Below are 19,334 nucleotides of genomic sequence, written 5' to 3' on the forward strand. Positions count from 1 at the left end.
GGGGGGCACGAAAAGCAGGAGAGGATGTTGAATATCAACAGTACTAAGAGTTGTCGGGGTGGCAGGATCAGGCGTAGAGGTCCTCCCTGTCGGCAGAGTAAACCTCCCCCTCCTGAAGCAGGGCGAAGTTGAGGAAGTGAGAAGGACGATGGACCTCGTGGTAAAACTCCTTGGGGTTGGCGAGCTGCAGCTCGTACTTCATGTTGGGGTCGTGGCGAACACCTGGAAAAGAGTTCACATGTGAGCCAGCACCCCAGGTCCCTTCCAACTCGGGATATTCTATGATTCTTCATCCACCTGGAAGCTCCTCCCGTCCTCGCCGCCCATCAGGAGCTTAATGGAGCCCTCTACACTCGTGAGAGAATTTTAAAGCAGAACAGCTTAAGCAGGAAGTTTCAAACCCACAGAATCATCACACACTGCGTTCCACGGCTCCTCCCCTCAGAGATTCAGAAGCAGTGACCCCATGATCCGTTCTGGTAGAGGAAGTCGAGCATTTTGTCTGCCCATCTCTTCATTTCCTGATCCCCTCTGCAGCTGTCTGTGGTTCACCACGCTGGTGTACTCATTCCAGGACCCCCACTACCCTCCCCTGCTGGGCACAGCTTTTCTTTTGCATTTTCCATTATCATCTCTTCTTCCTGACAGACATGAATTATTCAGTGGCAATATACCAGACACTACAATCCAGCAACAGAAGATGATCTCAGGTCTGATTTTTCCTCTCTAGCTGTCTCAAATCATTAAGAACTGACATCCCTGTATGGCCACCAAGGGAAGGTCAGACTACAATGCTAATATAACCCTGCCAGTTACTTAGAGAAGGTCAAGCTTCAGGCACATAAGGAATGCTCTCCTCAAAGAGCTATTTCCTTCTCCTCCCCCAAGTTATTCAGGCTGCCTCCCTTCCTGCCCCTTCCCTGGGCAGTCAGCTCACCCATGAAGTTGTAGTTCCAGGATCCCTGTGCTGGAACCATGAAGAAGCCAAGGAATCGATCTGACAGCAGCATCTGCACCCTCTCATAATGGGATGGCAGGTAGCCCTTGGGGTTGTTCCCTTTGTCTGTGTTCTGCCTGCCCCACTCGTAGCCACTTGGGGTCAGTTTGTAGGCTGTCAGTGTGCAGGAACCTGGCGTAAAACTGAAGGAGGGCAGAGAGATGGTGGGGGTCACGTTAATTTGAGACAGAGGAAAAGAAGAAACAAGTAAACAGACCCTTTCTGCCACGTTTTTAGATTGAGACCTTAGTGTGTTCCCAAGAAGGGAACGCAGCACAGAAGCCCTGCTGCCTCTCACCTGCAGGTGATGATGATAGTTTTCTCTCCATCCCAGGAGGGGTTGTCAGCCATGACTTTGGCATGGGTGGTGACATCCTGCGGCGACAGCTGCGGGGACTCATTGGGTTGGGTATGAATCCACCCCAGAGGTTCCATTTCCTACAGAATGGAAAGTGAAAATCATTTACTCAACAAGAAGAAACTGAAAGCCACGAGAAAGGTTTATGAGTGCTTAAGCACAGTACAAAGTACACAGGGACTAAAGGCTTCACCCTTTCACCTGATCCCAGATCAGGCAGACTTCAGAGGCGAGTTACTGAGGCAAACACACCGGAGCTGAGTGGCAGCAAGATCCCCTGTCACCTGGATCTGTTATGGAAGTGATGACCTTCCACCCTCCCTGGGAGCAGAAGCTCAACTCACCTTGAGGTACTCGTGCTGAGGCAGCTGCCCTGGGAGATGCACAGTCTGGTGCGTTCCCCACTGGGGTACCATCACAATGCACCGGATCTCCTTCACTTGGGGATTATCAGGAGGACTCACTCCATAAAGGTAACCTGCAATCTAGGAACACAAACAAACACCCACTTTACAGGCCTAGAAGAGACCTCCTATAACCGTGTGAGAGTTGGTGGGCAAGACCTCAGGTCCTAAAGCAAGTTTCTCTTGCCCAGCAGCTCCTCACTAGAGTAAGGTCACATCATAGTTATGTTATGTTCTGGACTGAAAGCTCTTCAGGCCACCTGAATCTGGCCTAAAGAAGCCTTTTTGACCTGGGATGCACTCAGCCACAGAATGGATGTCTACCTCCAGCCCAGAAACAGCAGCAAGCTTCCAGCCTTTCACCACAAGGCCCTGGGAGCTGCCTGCCCAGGACTGGTGCACGCACAAGCTGCACAGACACCCTAACAGCCTTGATGCACACTCACCTGGGCTCGCAGATCTGAGATGCAGATGAATTTCTTCAACACATTCTTGGGAAGAATGTACGTATAGCCCGTTTCCTTTATGTCATCTGATGAAACATAAATGTGGTTTGTTCTCAGGTGGAGGTTGGCAGCGGAAATCGCTCTGTGAAGAAAAGGAGATGATTGTAACAGGGCCCACAGATCTCACCTTTTCCAACTGTGCAACAGCTCTGTCCTCCCTCCTACCTGACTCGCCACTCAGTCTTGGAGGAGAAAGTCTGGGTTTCGTAGTTGCTGGTTGTGGAGGTGATGATTTCATCCCCATGTTTGTTAACAGTGCGGGTCTGTGTGGCTGTCAGCTGCGACTGCTCCTTGGTTTGCTTCTCAATTTCTGCAATCTGCTGTCTCTGCTGAGAGGGGGCAGAGATCTCCATGCCCAGGATGATGTCTCGGATCTCTGATTGTGTTAGGGATGCAACGTTCACACTGAAAGAGAAAACCCATCGTGTCAGCCGCACATCAGCTCCATCTCACAAATACAAAAGCTCAGAAGGGACTACAGAAAAATGAAACAGAGACTTTTTAGGACAAGCAGAAGGGCAAAAAAAAAATAAAAATAAAAAAATAAAAAAAAAAATCACATGATACAAAGATAAGGAAAGGCTGATGGGATTCTGCAGCAGGACAGTAGCTTACTTGTTCTTCTTGCCATAGTCAGCAAGGATCAGATCTTTCAGCTGCACCTCCACCTTGATCCACTCCTCATCTGTCAGGGTTGGCCAGATGTGGTGAGGCTCTGTTATGGTTGTCTTGTCTGGTTTCAGAATAACTTTGGCTCTGTCATTATTCACATGCAGTGCTCGGAGAATGAGAATCAGACGTGAGAATGCCTTGGAGAGAAAACAAAACAAAACAAAAGATGCAGCTTGTCAGAAAGAGAGCAGTGTATTTGGTTTTCTTCCATCACACCACTCTTCTGCTTGGGTGCAATGAGAGCACGTGAGAATTGTCAGTAAATCAACGTGAAGAAGAATTCAGGCAGACCAAGAGCAAGCCCTCTGGAGCAAACATGGGAGGACTTCTGAAACCTTGGCTCTTATTTTGTGCCTGTGGGAAAGCAAAGTGCAGATTACGCATGACATCCTCACCGTGTAGGAAGAGATGGTTTTCAGCCAGTCATCGTAGAGATTGAAGAGAACCATCTGAGGTTCAGTAGCCTTCAGGATGAGATCACCAAACTTCTCCACTTTCAGGCAGGCCTGGAAAGGCAGCTGCAACTCGGAGCCTTTGATCACAATATTGGGGAAATCCAGCAGGTGCACCTGGAGTTTATTGAGAAGAGGAACTAATTCACAACTAGTGCAGAACATTAGTCCAGATTAAGCCCTTCCCAGGAACACAGAACTGTTCTGCAACCTCACAAAGATTTTATAATGTCCCTGCATTGCACTGTGTGCTTTGTTACCTCAAGTGGGTCCAGCATGCCCTTTCGAGTCACTATGATCTGCTTAGGCTGCTCCTCCACAGGAAGCGAGCGGATCAAGGCAGCCACCTCTTCAGCAGTCTTCCATTTGGCCAGCTACAAAGAGACAGTTGGGTTAGAAAAATATCTCTCAGCTAACAGCAAAGTCTTCACACCTCTTGGAATCAGAGACGCCCAAACCAAATTCTGAAAACACAACATAAATTTATGGCTTGTTTCAGACCGGTGACAAGGCCTAACATTTCCCTCTCAGTGAACACAGAGGGCAGTTCCCATTCCTAGAGTTCAGTTACTCCTGACTGGCTTGCAAAAACAGCTGATTACACCACCTCCCTGGCTTCAGCACCTCAGTCCTTGCACTGCACAGGATGTTCGGCCAAGAGCAATGTGATTTGCTGTACCAGTGAGCACAGCACCATTTCTCAAGTGCTGCTTGACACAGGCTCTTTACAGCTCAAAAACATCACAACATCAGTGTCTGCATTCTTACACTTTACCTCATGCTACTGGTTGCCATAGCACAGGTTATGCACTAGCAGCAGGGGCTCCAAACTTGCTTCAAGGCAGGAAGAAAGACCTTCAGCAATGCTTTCTGCTCAACTGAGTATTCCAAAACATCAGTGCACGTCCCTGCCTCACTGCCAAAAGCACAAAAAGCAGCCAGGTCCCACCTGCCCGAGACGCTTCTGTCCTGCCCACACAGATGTGTGGATGATCTTCAGGAAGAGCTGTCCGGTCCTAGGGTTGAAGATGAAAATGGCTCCATTGATAGGTTTTGTGGTCAAATTCCCTTCAAAAGTCTGAGAAAATATGAAGTGGAAAGTACAGTGAGATGAATGCAGCCTATCCAAGCGTTTACACAACAGCTGACTTGTTAAACTACGCTGGAAATGCAAGGACTGCTCTGTGCACACTGCAGAAGATTTGGGTGCACGTTAATTCCTGGTTTTCCCTCAGGCACACCTCCTCAACCATCCTGAGCAAAGAACATTTACAGCCCCTATCCTTCCCCCTTAAGATGCAGCTCTGGCCTTACCTTGTGAATGGTCACTCTGTACACATTGGTGTCATCCACAAACCAGATGATCTGGTTGGAGAAGAGCTCCCCATAGTTCTGAGAGGAAAGGTAGGGTTCTGTGGGCTCAGATGAGTACAGCTGCAAGCCCTTGCGGATTCGTTCTCTCAGCACATACAGTGCAGGATTTGCTTTCATAATTTTAGCCATAGCCTGCTGGATCAGAGGTTTGCTACCAGGGAACCAGTTCCCATATGCGCTGAAGAGGAAAACAGAGACAAACGATCGTTGCCAACAGGTCTAAGATGAAAGGACAACAGCACAAGTCTTCACCTGCAGTGGAGAGGCACCTTTCTGCCTGCTGTCTGTTAGTGGGTGATTTCTTTTGTGATGTTCTTGGAGCTGTTCAGCTACAGCTTTTCCCTACTCTTCCACTCCGTGGGAAACCACAGCACGCACGTGCAGCAGTCCCACAAGAACTGCATCTTCTGCAACTGTCACACTAGAGAGGTCTGCCTGATGGGACACCTCTGCCTTGCTCTTTCATGAAGGACAGCTGTCTCCTCTTACAGATGGCCTTTAAACAAGGCCTATCCCTGAACCCCATCTGACAGAGATCTCTTAAGAAAACAGATTAGTGAGCTGAACCATTATTACAGCAACTCCTGCCTGGAACACAGCCCAGTTTGAAGATGCACTACGAGACATCCATAAACTATCAATTACAGCTAAAATACAGACAGTGCAGTTCTTACCTGTGTAAATTATAGGCCAGATCAATGGCAATGAGCACGCCAGTGGGGGATGGATAGATACTCATGTTGTCTGTAGTGTAGTCCAGGAACTTGGCTCTTGCATAGCGCTCAATATCATGGGAATCATAATCTCCCCAGCGCAGCTGGATATCTATCCAGTACTTCTGAGTGGTGGTGCTGTCCATCACATCTCTTAAGAAGAAAGCAAGTCAGAGTAATTACATCTTGCATACAACTCTCCTGCAGTTGCTGCACATCTCTTTGGCAGAGAGCCCGATCACTAAAGCCAGGTACAATACACATACCCTACTGGAAAGAGAACGTCTACCCATACTAGCCCTGCACTTTCCAGGCATGACTATATCCTCCTGGGTACCCAGAGAAGTATATCAGCCCTGGGCTCCCCAGATATAAGGCCTTTTGTTCAGGGACAAGCTCAGCAGCTCTTCTCTGCAGAGATAAAAGGGAAACACTCACTTAGAATCCGCAAGCAATGATGGACGTGACACGTTCCACTTGTAGGAAGCAAAGAGGAGGATATCTGCACATGAGGAATTCATCTTGTATGATTTTCTGGGATGGATTGTCTCCTTCTGCACTGTCTCAATCTCTAGAGCATCCAGCTCCTGATCAAACACCTGGGGAAAAGGCAGTCAAAGGTGAGCTGTGTTCAAACAGTTTAACTAACAGAGCCTATCCACAACGCAGACGTAAGCAGGCACCCAGGAAAATCCACTTTCCTCCCCTTCTCTGTCAAATTACTAGAGGAGCTGCTTTGCTATGGTCATGAGCAGGAGGCTGTTAGTACACAAGGAGTGAGCGTGCACTGAACAAACCTAGTGAACACACTGCTCACCTGACACAAATCCATCACAATGCTCTCGTGGATCTTCTGCCACAAGTGAGCTCGGAAAATCTGAATGAGAGAAATCTTCAGCGTGGGGATCTTGCCATGCATGAATATACCTGTCAAATCCAGCTGCACCTGAAAGCCAACGTAGACCTGCAAATGGAAAACAGGTGTGAGAACACATAACAGCACAATTGGTGAAGTTGAGAAAACAGAACTGCTGCTGTTCAGAAGACTTAGATCTACAGTTCACCCGAAGAACCAGTTTAACTGCTCTCAACTCAGCACAAGTTCCTAAAGGCTAATTCCAGATACTCACATTGGCTCTGTTAATGGTAGGAGACCACCACAGAGTAAATCTTCTGTTTGGAATCTGATTCAAACCCGACCTCTGGGCATTTGTCAACTTCTTCCACTTCATGGACTCCTCAAAGCCACTGGCCTTCTCCCTAGAAGAGACAATCAACTGTGTCAGATGCTCCTAATCACAGCTGATTTTCATGCACCAATAAAACAGAAGGGAGGCACAAGCATATGAGGAGCAAGGACTGTAAAGAACTTTCATGGAATCACATGCATGAATCTAGTTATAGTTCAGTTTGAGGGTACCTGGCATGGCACTATATGGTGTGCTCCTGGAAAACAGAACAGCTCAGCAGAGTAAGTGTAGCTTGAGCCTAGAACTCCTCCTGGTGCACCACTAAGCTCCACAAGGCCAAATCAAGGTTGCTCTTACCAGAAGAGACCCTCCCATGTGGGGAAGTAAGTGCCCTTGAACAGAGTGTGCTCCAGGATCCCCTCCACTCCGCCCAGTGCTTGGATCATATCAGTGCGGTAGTTGTTCAGGTTCCACAGCTTCCCATCGTGGCGTTGATGTGTCCACCAGAATGGGTTCTGTTTCAGGACCTGTAAACAACAGCCCACCAATGAGCAGCTCTGCATTCACATCATTTAGCCACGCTGCATTCATTTCAGGAACAAAGCAATGTCAGCTAACAAGTAAAAAGCCTCAAATACCCATTGTGGAAGATACAGCTCATCTACAGGTTTGGCTAGTACCTAGCAGGCAATTCACACTGGGCAGTATCTAAGATGATGCCTGAAATTCACACTGAGAAATTCCCTGTCAGTACCTGGTACTGCTTGAAGTCAGTCCTGACTCTCCATCCTTTATCATAAGCTAGGGTATGCCGGTCCTTCTGGAAAAGGGTATTAATACGAGGAATTCCTCTGTCCCAAGAGTCCTCCAGATCTTCCAGTGTCAGCCGCCTGAAGAAAAAAAAAAAAACCACCCCCACACTCTGTTACCTCTCAATTTTATGGCAGTGCATTAATATTTCAGGCAATGAGATCACAGAAAGAATACAGACTTCAAGGCTCTAGCAGGAGAGGTTCTAAAATGACTGACACTCGGAAGCTCAGAAAAGCACCCACAGCCATCACTATGAACAGGCTGATGTCAAACAGCCAAAAGGAAAAGCCTGTCCTTGTAAGAGAGCAGAACTAAGGAAATGGGCCTGACATCAGCTTTTCCTGGCACCACCTGGCCTATCATTTGCCTTCAGTTGTGCCAAGGCTGTACTGCTTGCAGAGTCCATGCCCTCCCCAGAGGTAAGAGCGTGCTTTGCAGGCAGTTTGTACCATATATCAGAGGTCCAGCAAGGTCTGCAGAACTCAAGCAACACAAGGCTTCTCACCACTGTCTGCTCACCCCCCCCAGGCACACACAGATCTAATTGAACATGGAAATATACCTGTTCTGGGCTATGGCCTCCTGTCTCTTGAGAGCATATTCTGCCCACACTCTCTGTGAGTCAATGAACTCGCTCTCCCATGGCTGGATGTAACGATACAAATTTGGGATGAGCTGGTCCTCCTCGTGACTCATCCCTGAGCGAAAATGAGTAATGCCAACATCGGTCTGCTTGGACCACCTGGAGCACAGAGGCACAAGAGTGAGGTAGGAGCAATGGGACATCATCAGTCACATTGGTGTGACCTACAGCAAAGACCTGTCTCTGTAACAGGTTGTGGTTTAACATTCCCAAATATTTTGATGGGAAAAAATACCTAACAGAACTCTTAAATCACGTGGGCATTTCAGATAGGGCAGTATTACTCACCTCAGGTCAGACTGTGGGATGAGAACATGTCCCATAGAGAGCATGCCCAGACCTCCCAGCTCTTTAGGGGTGTAGAACACCACAGGTGGAAAACGGCTAGGCATTTTGGAATTCAGACCAATTTTGATTCGAGTCTGGATTTTATTCTCACACTTCACCAGCAAGTCAAGCAGCTCCTGAGTATTTACAACAGCTTCCCGGAAATACGTCATCAGGCCAATCAGAGCTGTATTCCACTTATTGACAATCTAAAAAGGAAGGCAAGGGATCAGTTTGAGAACTGATCGTTCTTCAGGCATCTGCAGGAAGTTCTGTCACACAGCTCGCTTCCCCCTTACCTTGGTGAAGGTTGTAGAGCCAGATGCCATGAGGATCTGCCTCACTCTGTTGTGAAATCTCTGCATAGACTCATCATCAACACGCAGGAAGCACTGAGCTGTGCGCTCCTTGGTGACCTGCAAAGGCACAGGGCTATGGGTCACTTACAAAGCACAGGAGGGGAAGAGTCTAAGCAGTTTTGGGTCCTCCCTTATCACTCCCCAAGGATTTCCCATCCCTTGCAGGAAAGAAAGCTCCCGAATTCATTTTAATTCTACCTGTCAACGTGCTCAGCTACACAGCTGCCAAACACACGCTGCCAAGTGCTCCTCCAGACAGGTATGAGCCTTGCTTTGATGCTGGGTACATGATGCTGGGTACAGACAAAGCAGGGACTGCTTTCCCAGCCTGCCAAACTCTCCCCCTACCTCATTCTGCAGGTTCCAGACACCATCCTTGTGGGTGAACTCCTCATAGCTGGTGCGACACTTGGGCAAAATGCGACACTCAAAACCACACATGTTGAACAGCAAATTGGGGTTATCCTTGCTGTAAACAGACACGAAGCTGTTCTCCCACTGCACCGTGGTGACGGATCGAGGCAGGCGGTTCTTGATATCCCAGAACACAGCACGGCCACTGAAACAGAAGGCATGCACAGTGAGGCCAGGCCCTGAAACTAAGGTGAAATGCAAACTAGACAAGTTCTCACTGCTTTCTCAGCACTACGGTCTCTCACACCAATCGCTCTCTGTCAAAACTATGACACAAAGCTCCTCATCTCTTCTTCCTTTCCTGATTACCCGCCTGTCAACCTCGAATAGTTATTTATCACAACTGATTTTCCCACCACTCTGCTCCTTGTGTTTCCAGGCTCATCACTCACAGGTTGACATCGTGCTTCATGAGGCGCATCCGAGCATCCCGAGGCCAGCACTTCTTATTGTTGTAGCCTACAATGTTCTCGTTGTTGGGATCCGGATGCTCTGTCAGGTACCGTTGAATCAAGTCCCTTGCCTCATCTGCTGTAAACCTGAACAGAAGAGGATCTGTGGTGACACAAACATCTTCCTCAGACAGACTGCCCACACAGATGAGGACCCACAGAGCTCTCACCTGAAGAAGATGTGAATGCGGTCGATGTATCTGCAGAAAAGGCGAATGGGATGGGCCACCTCAGTTGCAATGTCTTGGAAGCTGAGGAAGTCATTGGGCATCTGGGGAGGTCCAGCCATTTCACTGGCACGGTGCAGACCCAGCACCAGCAGGTCCATCACAAGCCCATAATACTGGACAATGAAGGAAGCAAACTGCAATCCACGAATAATCCCGTAGGAGTTTGTGTGATTCATGTCCTGAGGAAAAAGAAGTGTGAGAAACCTGACTGTCACAAACCCCAAAAGCATTTATCTGAGCAGCTGCTTTTCAGCAGGGCCCAACAGGGTTTTCTTACTCCCTAATCACCTCTTTCCCCAGCAAGTCTTGTATCCCAGTTCCCCCTTCAGCACCACCACCACCACCCATGGGTCACAAACCACTCAATTATACAGTCCACCCATTTTCTGACAGTAATCATCACCTTGTAGTTGATCACCACGTTGTTTTTTGCTGTCATGTAGTCAGCAATGTTGTGATCGACAATAAGACGCAGCAGCCTGTTGAGTAAGGTCAGGTCAATCTTCTCATACATCTTCTCAAATCGAGATTCCAGCATCACATTGCATTCACCTTCACTTGTTTCCCAAACATCTTGCAGATTATTAATGCCTGAGGAGACAAATGAATGCGTCCTGTTATGTCACGTGAAGTTTTGAGTGCAGAAGCAGATTTCCAGGCATAAAGTCAGCATATTTTCTCTAGTGCTTTTCAGCCTCTTTTTTCCTTCCAGTCTACCCAGAAATTGGAACAGAAATATATATAATCAACCACAAATGTTACAGAACTTCTCTTTCTCCAGTGTTAACCTACAAAATACAGCCTCGGAGTGCAGCAACAAATTGTATTACTGCTGCAAGTATGAAAATTCAGCTTTTGAGTGGACTCTTCAACAGCAAGCTCCTGATAAAAAAACCAAACAAACTCATTTTACTATGGAACACGACCTCACTAACCTTGGCACCACTTGTACACTAACAGCGGAGGAGGTTCAGTGTCAGCAGGCTTGATCCAAGGAGGAAAGAGTCTTCTTTTATCAGCCTCATACCACAAGTACTGATCCAGATAAGCATCTGTGATTTTCTCCAAGGGCTCAACATCATAAACAGGAACCAGGTGGCTGTACAGATCCATGAACTCAATGCCAACCTAGAAAAGAGATGGTAAATCTGAAGCCTATACCTGACAGAGAACACTCTTGATAGCCTTGCTGCCATTTTGTACCTGAACACAGTGCAAGTTTTTTTGTATTCTCTGGTTTTCACCACGATCCTTACCTCCTTGAAGGCTCTCTGAGTTAAAAGGTGTCGTTTGATTCTGGACAGAGCTTCGTGAGGATTGTCATAAGCCTGTTCAATCAAGCCCAGCTCCTCCCTCTGTGACTGATTCAGACGAGATTTCACACTGAAAGTGAGAAAGAACAACAGTTTGTGCACTGAAGCACAAACAAATCCCTGCTGCGTTGAACTGATGAAAGATAACTGCTCAACCAAGCTGCTCAAGACAAGATCTCTAATTCCTCACAATTCACAGTCAGCCCCAATTGGCAGAGTCCATGAAGGCAGCCTTGGCAGTACCACAACCCATGGCCTCAACCTGCCCATTCTGGGTAAATGTTACGGTGCACTCGATTCCAGGAACAATGGAATAATGAAAAATAGATTCAGAAGCCTTACCCAGAGCAGATGTCTGACCTTTAGAGAAACTGGTCACTTCCCAGTGCTTACCTGTAAGCTTCCTTCAGCCTCTCCAGGGCCAATATGAGCAACTTGGTATCGTGCTTGTAGGACAACGGGGGGAATGGAATGGGTGAGAACCTCCTGCTTTCCAGCCAGTGCACTGTGGTTGTGTACACAGCAACGGCCTCCTCTGCAGTGATGTAAGGCCCATCCTGCACAACCACAACACCATGATTAGTCAGTGAAAGTTTGCCTGTGGAAACAGCACCAACTTGGGCAACCTCAGGCAACACAGAAGTACCTTCAGGTAATTATGCTGCCGCTCCTGCTCAGCTTTTAAGTAGAGTCTGGTCAGCCGGCCCAGATTCTTCTTACAGACAGTCTTGTCCACAGTGGCACCCCGACGGATACGCTCTCTGTTGTAGTGAGCTGTGTTTGTCCACCAGTCAGCTTTTGCCTTCACATACCTCAGGATCATGTTCTCAATAGGAGTTGGCAGCCCGGGAACCTGGGAAGGGAGAAGTAACATCAGGGCAGAAGGAGCAGGAGCCTTTGTCAGAGCAGTTCAGCCAGACAGATGTTACAATTGAAAGAAAGGCCAAAAGAGGGACTTACCTTCCAGGGGATATTGGCCTTCCAGCACCGCCAAGCCTCACTCAGATGCTGCAGGATGGTTCTGGCTTTGTTCTGTTTGATCCCTTCTGGCATCATGTCCAGAATGTCATGCATAACAGCTGCCCTCAGCTCCAGGTCAAAGTGAGACTCCACACGCTGCTTTGTGACAGTCTTTGCTACACCCTTTGAGTGACGGCCTGCAAAAAGCAAAATACTTCAGCAGTTCAGACATTACTGAGCAGTGCTGCTCTTCTTTGTATTAAAGGGGCGTCCTCCAGAGGTGCAGGATGCCAGAAGAAATTCAACTGCTACACCATTGGAGAGGTTGGAATACATGATCAGGAGGCTATTGACCCCAGAGTGCTATGGAGCAGGGAATCCCATTTCCATTTAGAAACTACTGTGGATACACTGGTGTTGTAAGAGCTCTAAACAGGACAATAGCCAGTGGAACTGATGTGGAATGCAGGCACAGACCACCACTTGGAAGAGAAATCTGGAGTTTAAGCTGGCAAGCAAACAGCATTAATCTTTACCAGACACCCCTCGTGTCCAAGATTTACACAACGTGCTGACCTTCAAACTGCCTGGCCAGCAGATTCCCCAGCCAGCGTTCCAGCAGTGGCGTGATGCCCCTCATGAAAAACAGCCACACTCTCCAGCCTGGAGCCCAGAAGCCACAGCCTGGACCTTTGCCCACAGGCCCCTGGAAGAAGAGAGACATGGTAACAACAACTCATAGAGAGACATGGTAGCAACAACTCATTTGCTGACACTCCAGAACACCTCTCTTGTTGGTCAGTTTACTTGGAGTCACCACCTGACTGGAAAAGTGGAACTTACTGTGTTAAACCTGTAGTAGATGAGATGTTTCAGGTCCTTGCACATACGAATCTGCCTCATTAGTTTGTACTTGTATCGGTACATCCCTGTCAGCTGACCGACATGGGCAAAGATGTACTGCAAGCCATCTGCCAACTGGAACACAATGAACACAGTCAGAGATAACAATAAATGCTACACACATTGCTTCAAGAAGCCAGGCTTATTGTGTAGCCAGGAGTAGAGTGCATCAGGCTGCCCAAAGCTCCTACCAGTCACTCATGAGATAACCAATTCATGTAAGCTAAGCTAACAGCACAGCACTCAGAATTTCACACAACACTGCATGCTTTCTCCACTGCCTTCTTCTCCAAAACACTGCAACAATCAGTCATTCTGTGCATCCTGTATAACCCCATCCTGACATTCCTTCTCTCAACTTCCCACCTTTAAAAGAAAAGAAGAAAGAATCAGGCCTACCTGAAATGCATCTACATTTCCAAGCCTGTACTGGACGTGGCTGTCCACCACCAATTTAGTCAGCCGCAGAACCTCTCGGCACAGATGGAAAGCATTACCAAAACGGGACTTTTTCCTTTCCTGGGAAAGAAAGAGATTCAGCATTTCTGTAACAATGTTGCCTAAGAGTCAAACAGCTCCAATTTAGTCTGAACAACAACAGGACAACTGAGTCATTGCACTCGGTATTACATTAGCTACCACTTAAATCTTCAAGTAAACTTTACTGTTAAGCACCCAGGTTGTACCTTAGTGGTGAGGGTCTTCACTGGCTTCAGGTTAAAGTTGTAATCCAAGTGAAGGTAGTTCAGGTTCTTTCTGTGGATCAGCAAGTTCAGCATATTGTAGCCCTGGCGACACACCTGCAGGCCTACTTCCACCCAGTCCAGCTTTGTTGACTGGAAAAACTTCGTAGCCTTGAAGGAGCGGAATAGGTACCTGAAGAGAGAACAGTCTTTAATTAGCTGAATCCCTTACACAGCTCAGCAGTTCCCCACTGAATAGGTCCCATTTACCTCTTCTTCTGGGCCTTAGGGGGTCTGTGCTTGAGGGCATTTAAAACGTAGTATTTCAGCAGCTTCTGATAGGAGACTCGTACCTTCACTGGCTGGCCAGCTGGGCAGTGCTCACGATACCTAGGGGTGAAACAGACTTTAAATTTTCAGATAACTTATATTCCTTCAAAAACGAGTCTACAGACTCTCCTAACATCTCTAGAAACCAGGCAAACTTCACAAGATCACTTTTTTCCCCCCACTGCAGCATACCACTAATACTAAGGTCACAATCACTAAATACACTGTCCCCACAGGCAGAACTCACCAGTTCTTGACCAGTGGGATGTCAAGAGCTCTCCGAGTCCTCCCAGACCTCAGATTGAATGGCCGTGGGGCCCACAGCAGGGCAATGCCATTGGCTGTGTTGTCTGTGTAGAGCGGGGTATCCTTCAAGAAAGGTTCCACAAACTCTGGTAACTCAAACTCTTCATCATCATCAGGCAGCGGCTCCTGACTCTGAAACCACAAACCACACAGTGCTTGTTTCCTGGATGATTCAAAGCTTCAGCTTAATTTTTTAAGTTGACCGAGTAAAAAGCATTTCTTTCTTGTCAAGGAATAAGTGCAACAGTGCTGATTATCTGAGAAGCAAAAAACACTCTAGAAGGTGTCAACAGAATTACCTCTGGCTACCTGTCAGAAGACCATAAAACAACACTGCAGTTTAGGCACTGAACTTTATCCTAGAGACCACAGGACACAGCTTTGAGCAATTACAGAAGACAGAAAACAGCTGATAACTGCATAAGGTTTTTCTTTGTGAAAGCACTTGTGCTTTCTCCTAAAGAGGCATGCATCCACGCTGTTATCAGAAACGAGGCTACAGAAAGATGCCAAAGTCCCACTGCCTCCACACAGGTTTTATCGTAGGTTCTCCTGGACAGTGACTCACCTTAACAGAATGCCTGTGTGAAATGGGGTTGATCAGCGGGTCGAAGTAAAATGCTGGGAGATCAGGATCTTCTGTTTTAATGAAAACAACGTTTGGAGTATGATACCTGCAACACATAACGAGTATGAGGGCATGCTGGTGGCTTCTCCCTGCTCTGCTCACCCTTGAGACTGCTGCACTTACCAGGTCAGGTGGACATGGTGGGGAAGGTTATTGTACAGGTATGGGAAAGCAATTTTGTACTCTGTCCTGATTGGCTGCCTGATGATAATTTTGTTGATGTCGTTAAACTCATTCCAGTCTTCATCCCTCAAATAAGGCAAAAAGAAATTGTCACACAAGCAATTGGGGGAGACAGAAAGACAAACATTCCTGACCAAAGATGCAGCATCAGTGCCTTTCCTTTCGCTTATTCTTCACAGTAAGAACCACTGGCCAAAGCAACAAGCACATCACAATGCTAAAAAGAGCAAATGCTCAGAATTAACAAACCCAACAAAAGGTACATGACCACGGATCAGTGACCCTCGTGATCTTTTCCCAGATGACTGCCTATCTTTACTCCGAGATTTAACACTTACTGCAGATTGATGTCTCTAACAAGAGGCTCAAACTTGGGACCTCCAGGAATAGCCATGTTCAGCGCCTTGGAAGTGAAAAATGCTTTCAGGTCAAACAAATAGAAATAGTTGTCATCCACAAGGTCAGTGAGCAGCTGATTGGCCAGCCGATACAGCGTGGACATCATGGGCAGAGTGAACTGCCAGCGCTGGTAGGTAGAACCATTCACATACCTGCAGAGAAACAAAGCACTCATTAAATACAGCCAGAAGACAACTCGTCCTTCACCTTTCTGCTATTTGCAGAAAATATTAAGGACAGCTAACTCTTGTCCCCCTCGAGACAGGAAAGTAAAACTTACAGGCTTGTTGAAGATTTCTATGGGCTACATCTGCCCAGCTCCCCTCCCTCTCCATATCCAAACTAATGTCTGACAAGATTCAAGAGCCTCCAGTGTGCAAGCATACTCTATATTTAAAATATAAACTCAAATATAATCTAGATGATCCAGGCTTTCATCTTTATGGCATGGCAAGAAACATCAGATTTTTACCTGCCTGGATAGAGAGGCCTTGATTGCCTTCCCTCAACATTGAAGACAGAGGGATGACTTTACAGCACTCAGTTTGCCCCTCCTACCCTTGAGGGAAGGTCTTCTCATCCCATCAACACTACTCATAGACCAACATTATACAAGCAAAAGTAATCCATTTCTGCATACGTGTAATTTACATCGTGCGTAAACATTTTGTTGTTTGTTTTCTTAAATCCTCACAGTGAATTGTGCTACCAGGAGGCACATACTTTCTATTGTCTTTCAGTGGCTGGTGGTCATAGAACCAGTCCAGTACTGGGGCATCTTCCTCTGGATCCAGTTCAAGCTGAATTGCTTCCAGGGGCTCCACATCTAGGATGTTATCAGCATAATCCAGTGGAGGTTCTTCATCATCAAATGGGGGAAATCTCATTCTCTTGAAGTGACGTCTGTCCCTTTTCTCTCTCCTCATCATAATCCACATGGACCTGGCAGAAACCAGAGACCATCACATGCTGCCTTTATTGTGGAAGCACAGTTATTCACTCACAGCACCCCCCCCAGTTAAGGAAAAAGCACTTACCCCCACTGTGCAATGTACACTGGCTCTATAACCCAGGGAATCTCATTCACAAAAGAGATGGCTCCTGTGATGTGATACAGGACTGGAACATCTCTGATTTGCTCCCAGGGCATAGGCATGTTCTCCAAGAGCTTCAGAACAGCGTGAGGCATGTACTTCAGAGCACTACAACCAGAAATCAAGGAAGATCACAGCTGGAAGGCATGTCCAGAGAGCAGTCACCTCTCTGCAGCAAGTTCAGTTACCTGTATACCTTCCACTCCTAAAGACTGCTCAGCTAACTTGCTCATAAAGGCCTTCAGTGATGAACCCACAAATTTTCTGTACTATCCTTCAGCTTCACAGATTTCACTACCAAAAGGTTTTTTCTACTGGTTGGCTTCAGAGAGATTGTTATAGATTAAAAACACTCAAGAATAATAACACTAAAAAATACTGAATGAGTTTTTATGGGTAACTCTACACGAACACAACACACTGTGTTTTGCACAACACAGTTCTCTGGGCCCAGACAACAGAGAAACGCTCACAGAACATTTTAATCATGAAATAATAAAAAAAAAAAGCTGATTAGTTCATAATCTCCCCCCAAAACCTCTTTTAAGCTACAAGCTATTCAGAACGATGCTTTCCCTTAAGAACTCCAAGCATCGACTTCATCAGCTCATCCTCTCCTGCACCCCGCTGATACCCTCGCGCTGCGATGCTGCTGTCTGAGCACAGCTGCCCCCGGGAGCCCTGCGCTGAAGGCGCTGCCCCTCAGGGGGAGCTCCGTACCCCAGATAGACGCGCTTGTCGTGGCGGAACTTCCTGTTGGTCATGTCGCCGTGGTCGCGGATGATTTTCCGGACGTGTTCGGGAGGCATGTCCTCCTTCTGCGCGTCCACGAAGCCGAATTTCCTCTTTTCCGCATAGCGCTTGGCCTGCAGCTGCTGCCACTTGCGGGCTGCGGGGACAGAAAAGCAACGGGATGGGGTCAGGCGCGCCCCGTTCAGCGAGGCGGGATGGGGAAAGGCCTCACGCACCTTTCTCCTGCAGCTTCTCCTCAGACATGTAGTCGGGCAGCGGTGCCATCGGGGTCGGCACCGGCGCGCAGCCGCCGCGGTACGGGAAGACGGCGGCCATGGCGACGCACCTGCGGAGAAGGGAGAACGGGATCAAAGCGGGATCGAGGCTCCCACCGGACCCTCCCACGTCCCCGAGGCCCGCCCCGTCCGCACACACCGGCCGCTGCGACGTCCCGCACTCCCCAACAACAATGGCGGCGCAATCCACCGCCACCGCGCCTGCGAGACCCGGATGTGGGCGGTGTGCGCAGCCAGAGGGCTCGCCCAATCAGCCTTCGGGTAGCCTGACAGATAGCGGGAACAGCCTATCAGAGTGCGGAAAGGGCAGGAGGCGGGATCAACTGTGGAAGAGGAAAGGAAGCTGTGCCTAGAGTACACTTCCGGTTGAATGCTACTTCCTTTCCAGTCCCGCCCTCTGCCTATTTTGATTGGTGGAGAGGGATAACGGTGACAGCACGACGCCGGCTCTGATTGGACAGCCGGGGGCTGCAGACTCCAGCTATGGGGCCCAACAGCCCCGAGGCCGTGAGGCTGTCTGGGGTTTTCCTCGGGCAGCCCCGTCCTCGTACCTGGGTTTCCCTTGTGAGACAGAGGCCATCCCTTGTCCTTCTGCCTCTGTCCCCACAGGAGGGGAAGGTTCCTCTCCCAAAGCTGGCCCGTTTCCTTCAGGAGAGACACACAGGGCATTCCCACAGTGTGCTCCCGTGCACCGGGCTGTGCAGAGCTGCCAGGCCACCACTGTGAGACATCCTTGCAGGCTCCCAACCAGGCCGGCAGTGTGAGGCATTGGCGTGGCAGCAGGAATGCGGTGACAATCGAGGCCTTGAGCAGCAGTCGTGGTGTGGGCAGCCAACACTGCTGACAGGGGCACTCTGAGCAGTTTCAGCCTCTCCCACAGCTTTCCAAAGCAAATGAGTGGTTTGGGGGTAAAAAGTTGCCTGCTGTGCAGAGAGCACGACAGATCTAGTGGATTTTTCAAAGCAACTATGTGCAGCCCTGTGCGAGGTGGGCTCATACATGCTGCTAGGCTGATGGGAAGGGTTCTGTGTATGGGAATCAGTGGGAAATGTGAAGGGAAACAGCATTCAAACCTTCCAATTCCTTGCACCAGGAAGCTGCCCCGCTTTACTGCACACAGCATCAGGCATGAGCCAGCACACCGTGTGTTTTTATCCCAGAGCAAGGAGATGGAGGACAGGAATCCAGTGACACCTCTGGAGCAAGCTGAGATGCAGAGTTTTTCTTTCCCTCTAAGCCTCTTCCACTTGAGCTCTTTCATTTGCCATTTATTGAAAGCCTGTGTTAGTAAGAGGTCTTGCTGCTGCTTGAGAGCATTACACCGGACTCCGCAGCAGGACTTCTGGTTCCTCATAGATGCCCAAATCTGGCCCATCTGAAAACATCTCATCCACGGGAAGCAACTTTCACACACCATCCTGGTCTGCAGCTCACGCATTCCCACACTCATTTATGGGGACTTAATAGATCTGGGAACAAAACAACACTAGAAAATCTCCAGTTGTCTGAAGTTAGCAGCAGTCCCCAAGTATGGCATTATGGCTCCCACTGTCCCTAGTCCAGCGCCAGCAGCATCTGACAAGGTCAAGTCCAAGCCTTCATC

The 19,334-nt window shown here is 48.3% G+C and overlaps 1 protein-coding gene across 1 annotated transcript; it reads right to left on the reverse strand.

The window, feature by feature from the left end:
* Positions 1 to 66: 66 nt before the first annotated feature.
* On the reverse strand, positions 67 to 17,771 carry PRPF8 (pre-mRNA processing factor 8; the record flags this gene model as incomplete). The annotated part of the gene is made up of 42 exons (XM_079545189.1): positions 67 to 222; positions 938 to 1,140; positions 1,296 to 1,435; positions 1,700 to 1,840; positions 2,206 to 2,347; positions 2,431 to 2,670; positions 2,881 to 3,074; positions 3,333 to 3,506; positions 3,650 to 3,763; positions 4,339 to 4,467; positions 4,704 to 4,941; positions 5,438 to 5,629; positions 5,915 to 6,075; positions 6,294 to 6,440; positions 6,607 to 6,736; positions 7,024 to 7,193; positions 7,421 to 7,556; positions 8,042 to 8,221; positions 8,411 to 8,658; positions 8,749 to 8,865; positions 9,157 to 9,367; positions 9,615 to 9,761; positions 9,845 to 10,083; positions 10,308 to 10,495; positions 10,840 to 11,032; positions 11,161 to 11,287; positions 11,611 to 11,774; positions 11,864 to 12,070; positions 12,178 to 12,374; positions 12,754 to 12,883; positions 13,021 to 13,155; positions 13,480 to 13,599; positions 13,767 to 13,956; positions 14,034 to 14,153; positions 14,341 to 14,531; positions 14,968 to 15,073; positions 15,151 to 15,276; positions 15,549 to 15,761; positions 16,333 to 16,551; positions 16,647 to 16,811; positions 17,424 to 17,592; positions 17,672 to 17,771. 42 exons carry the CDS (start codon positions 17,769 to 17,771, stop codon positions 68 to 70), a joined length of 7,008 nt encoding a protein of 2,335 aa, XP_079401315.1. The 3' UTR covers position 67.
* Positions 17,772 to 19,334: the final 1,563 nt, after the last annotated feature.

This window comes from Tetrao urogallus (genome assembly GCF_951394365.1).
Source record: "Tetrao urogallus genome assembly, chromosome: 20".
Taxonomy (NCBI): domain Eukaryota; kingdom Metazoa; phylum Chordata; class Aves; order Galliformes; family Phasianidae; genus Tetrao; species Tetrao urogallus.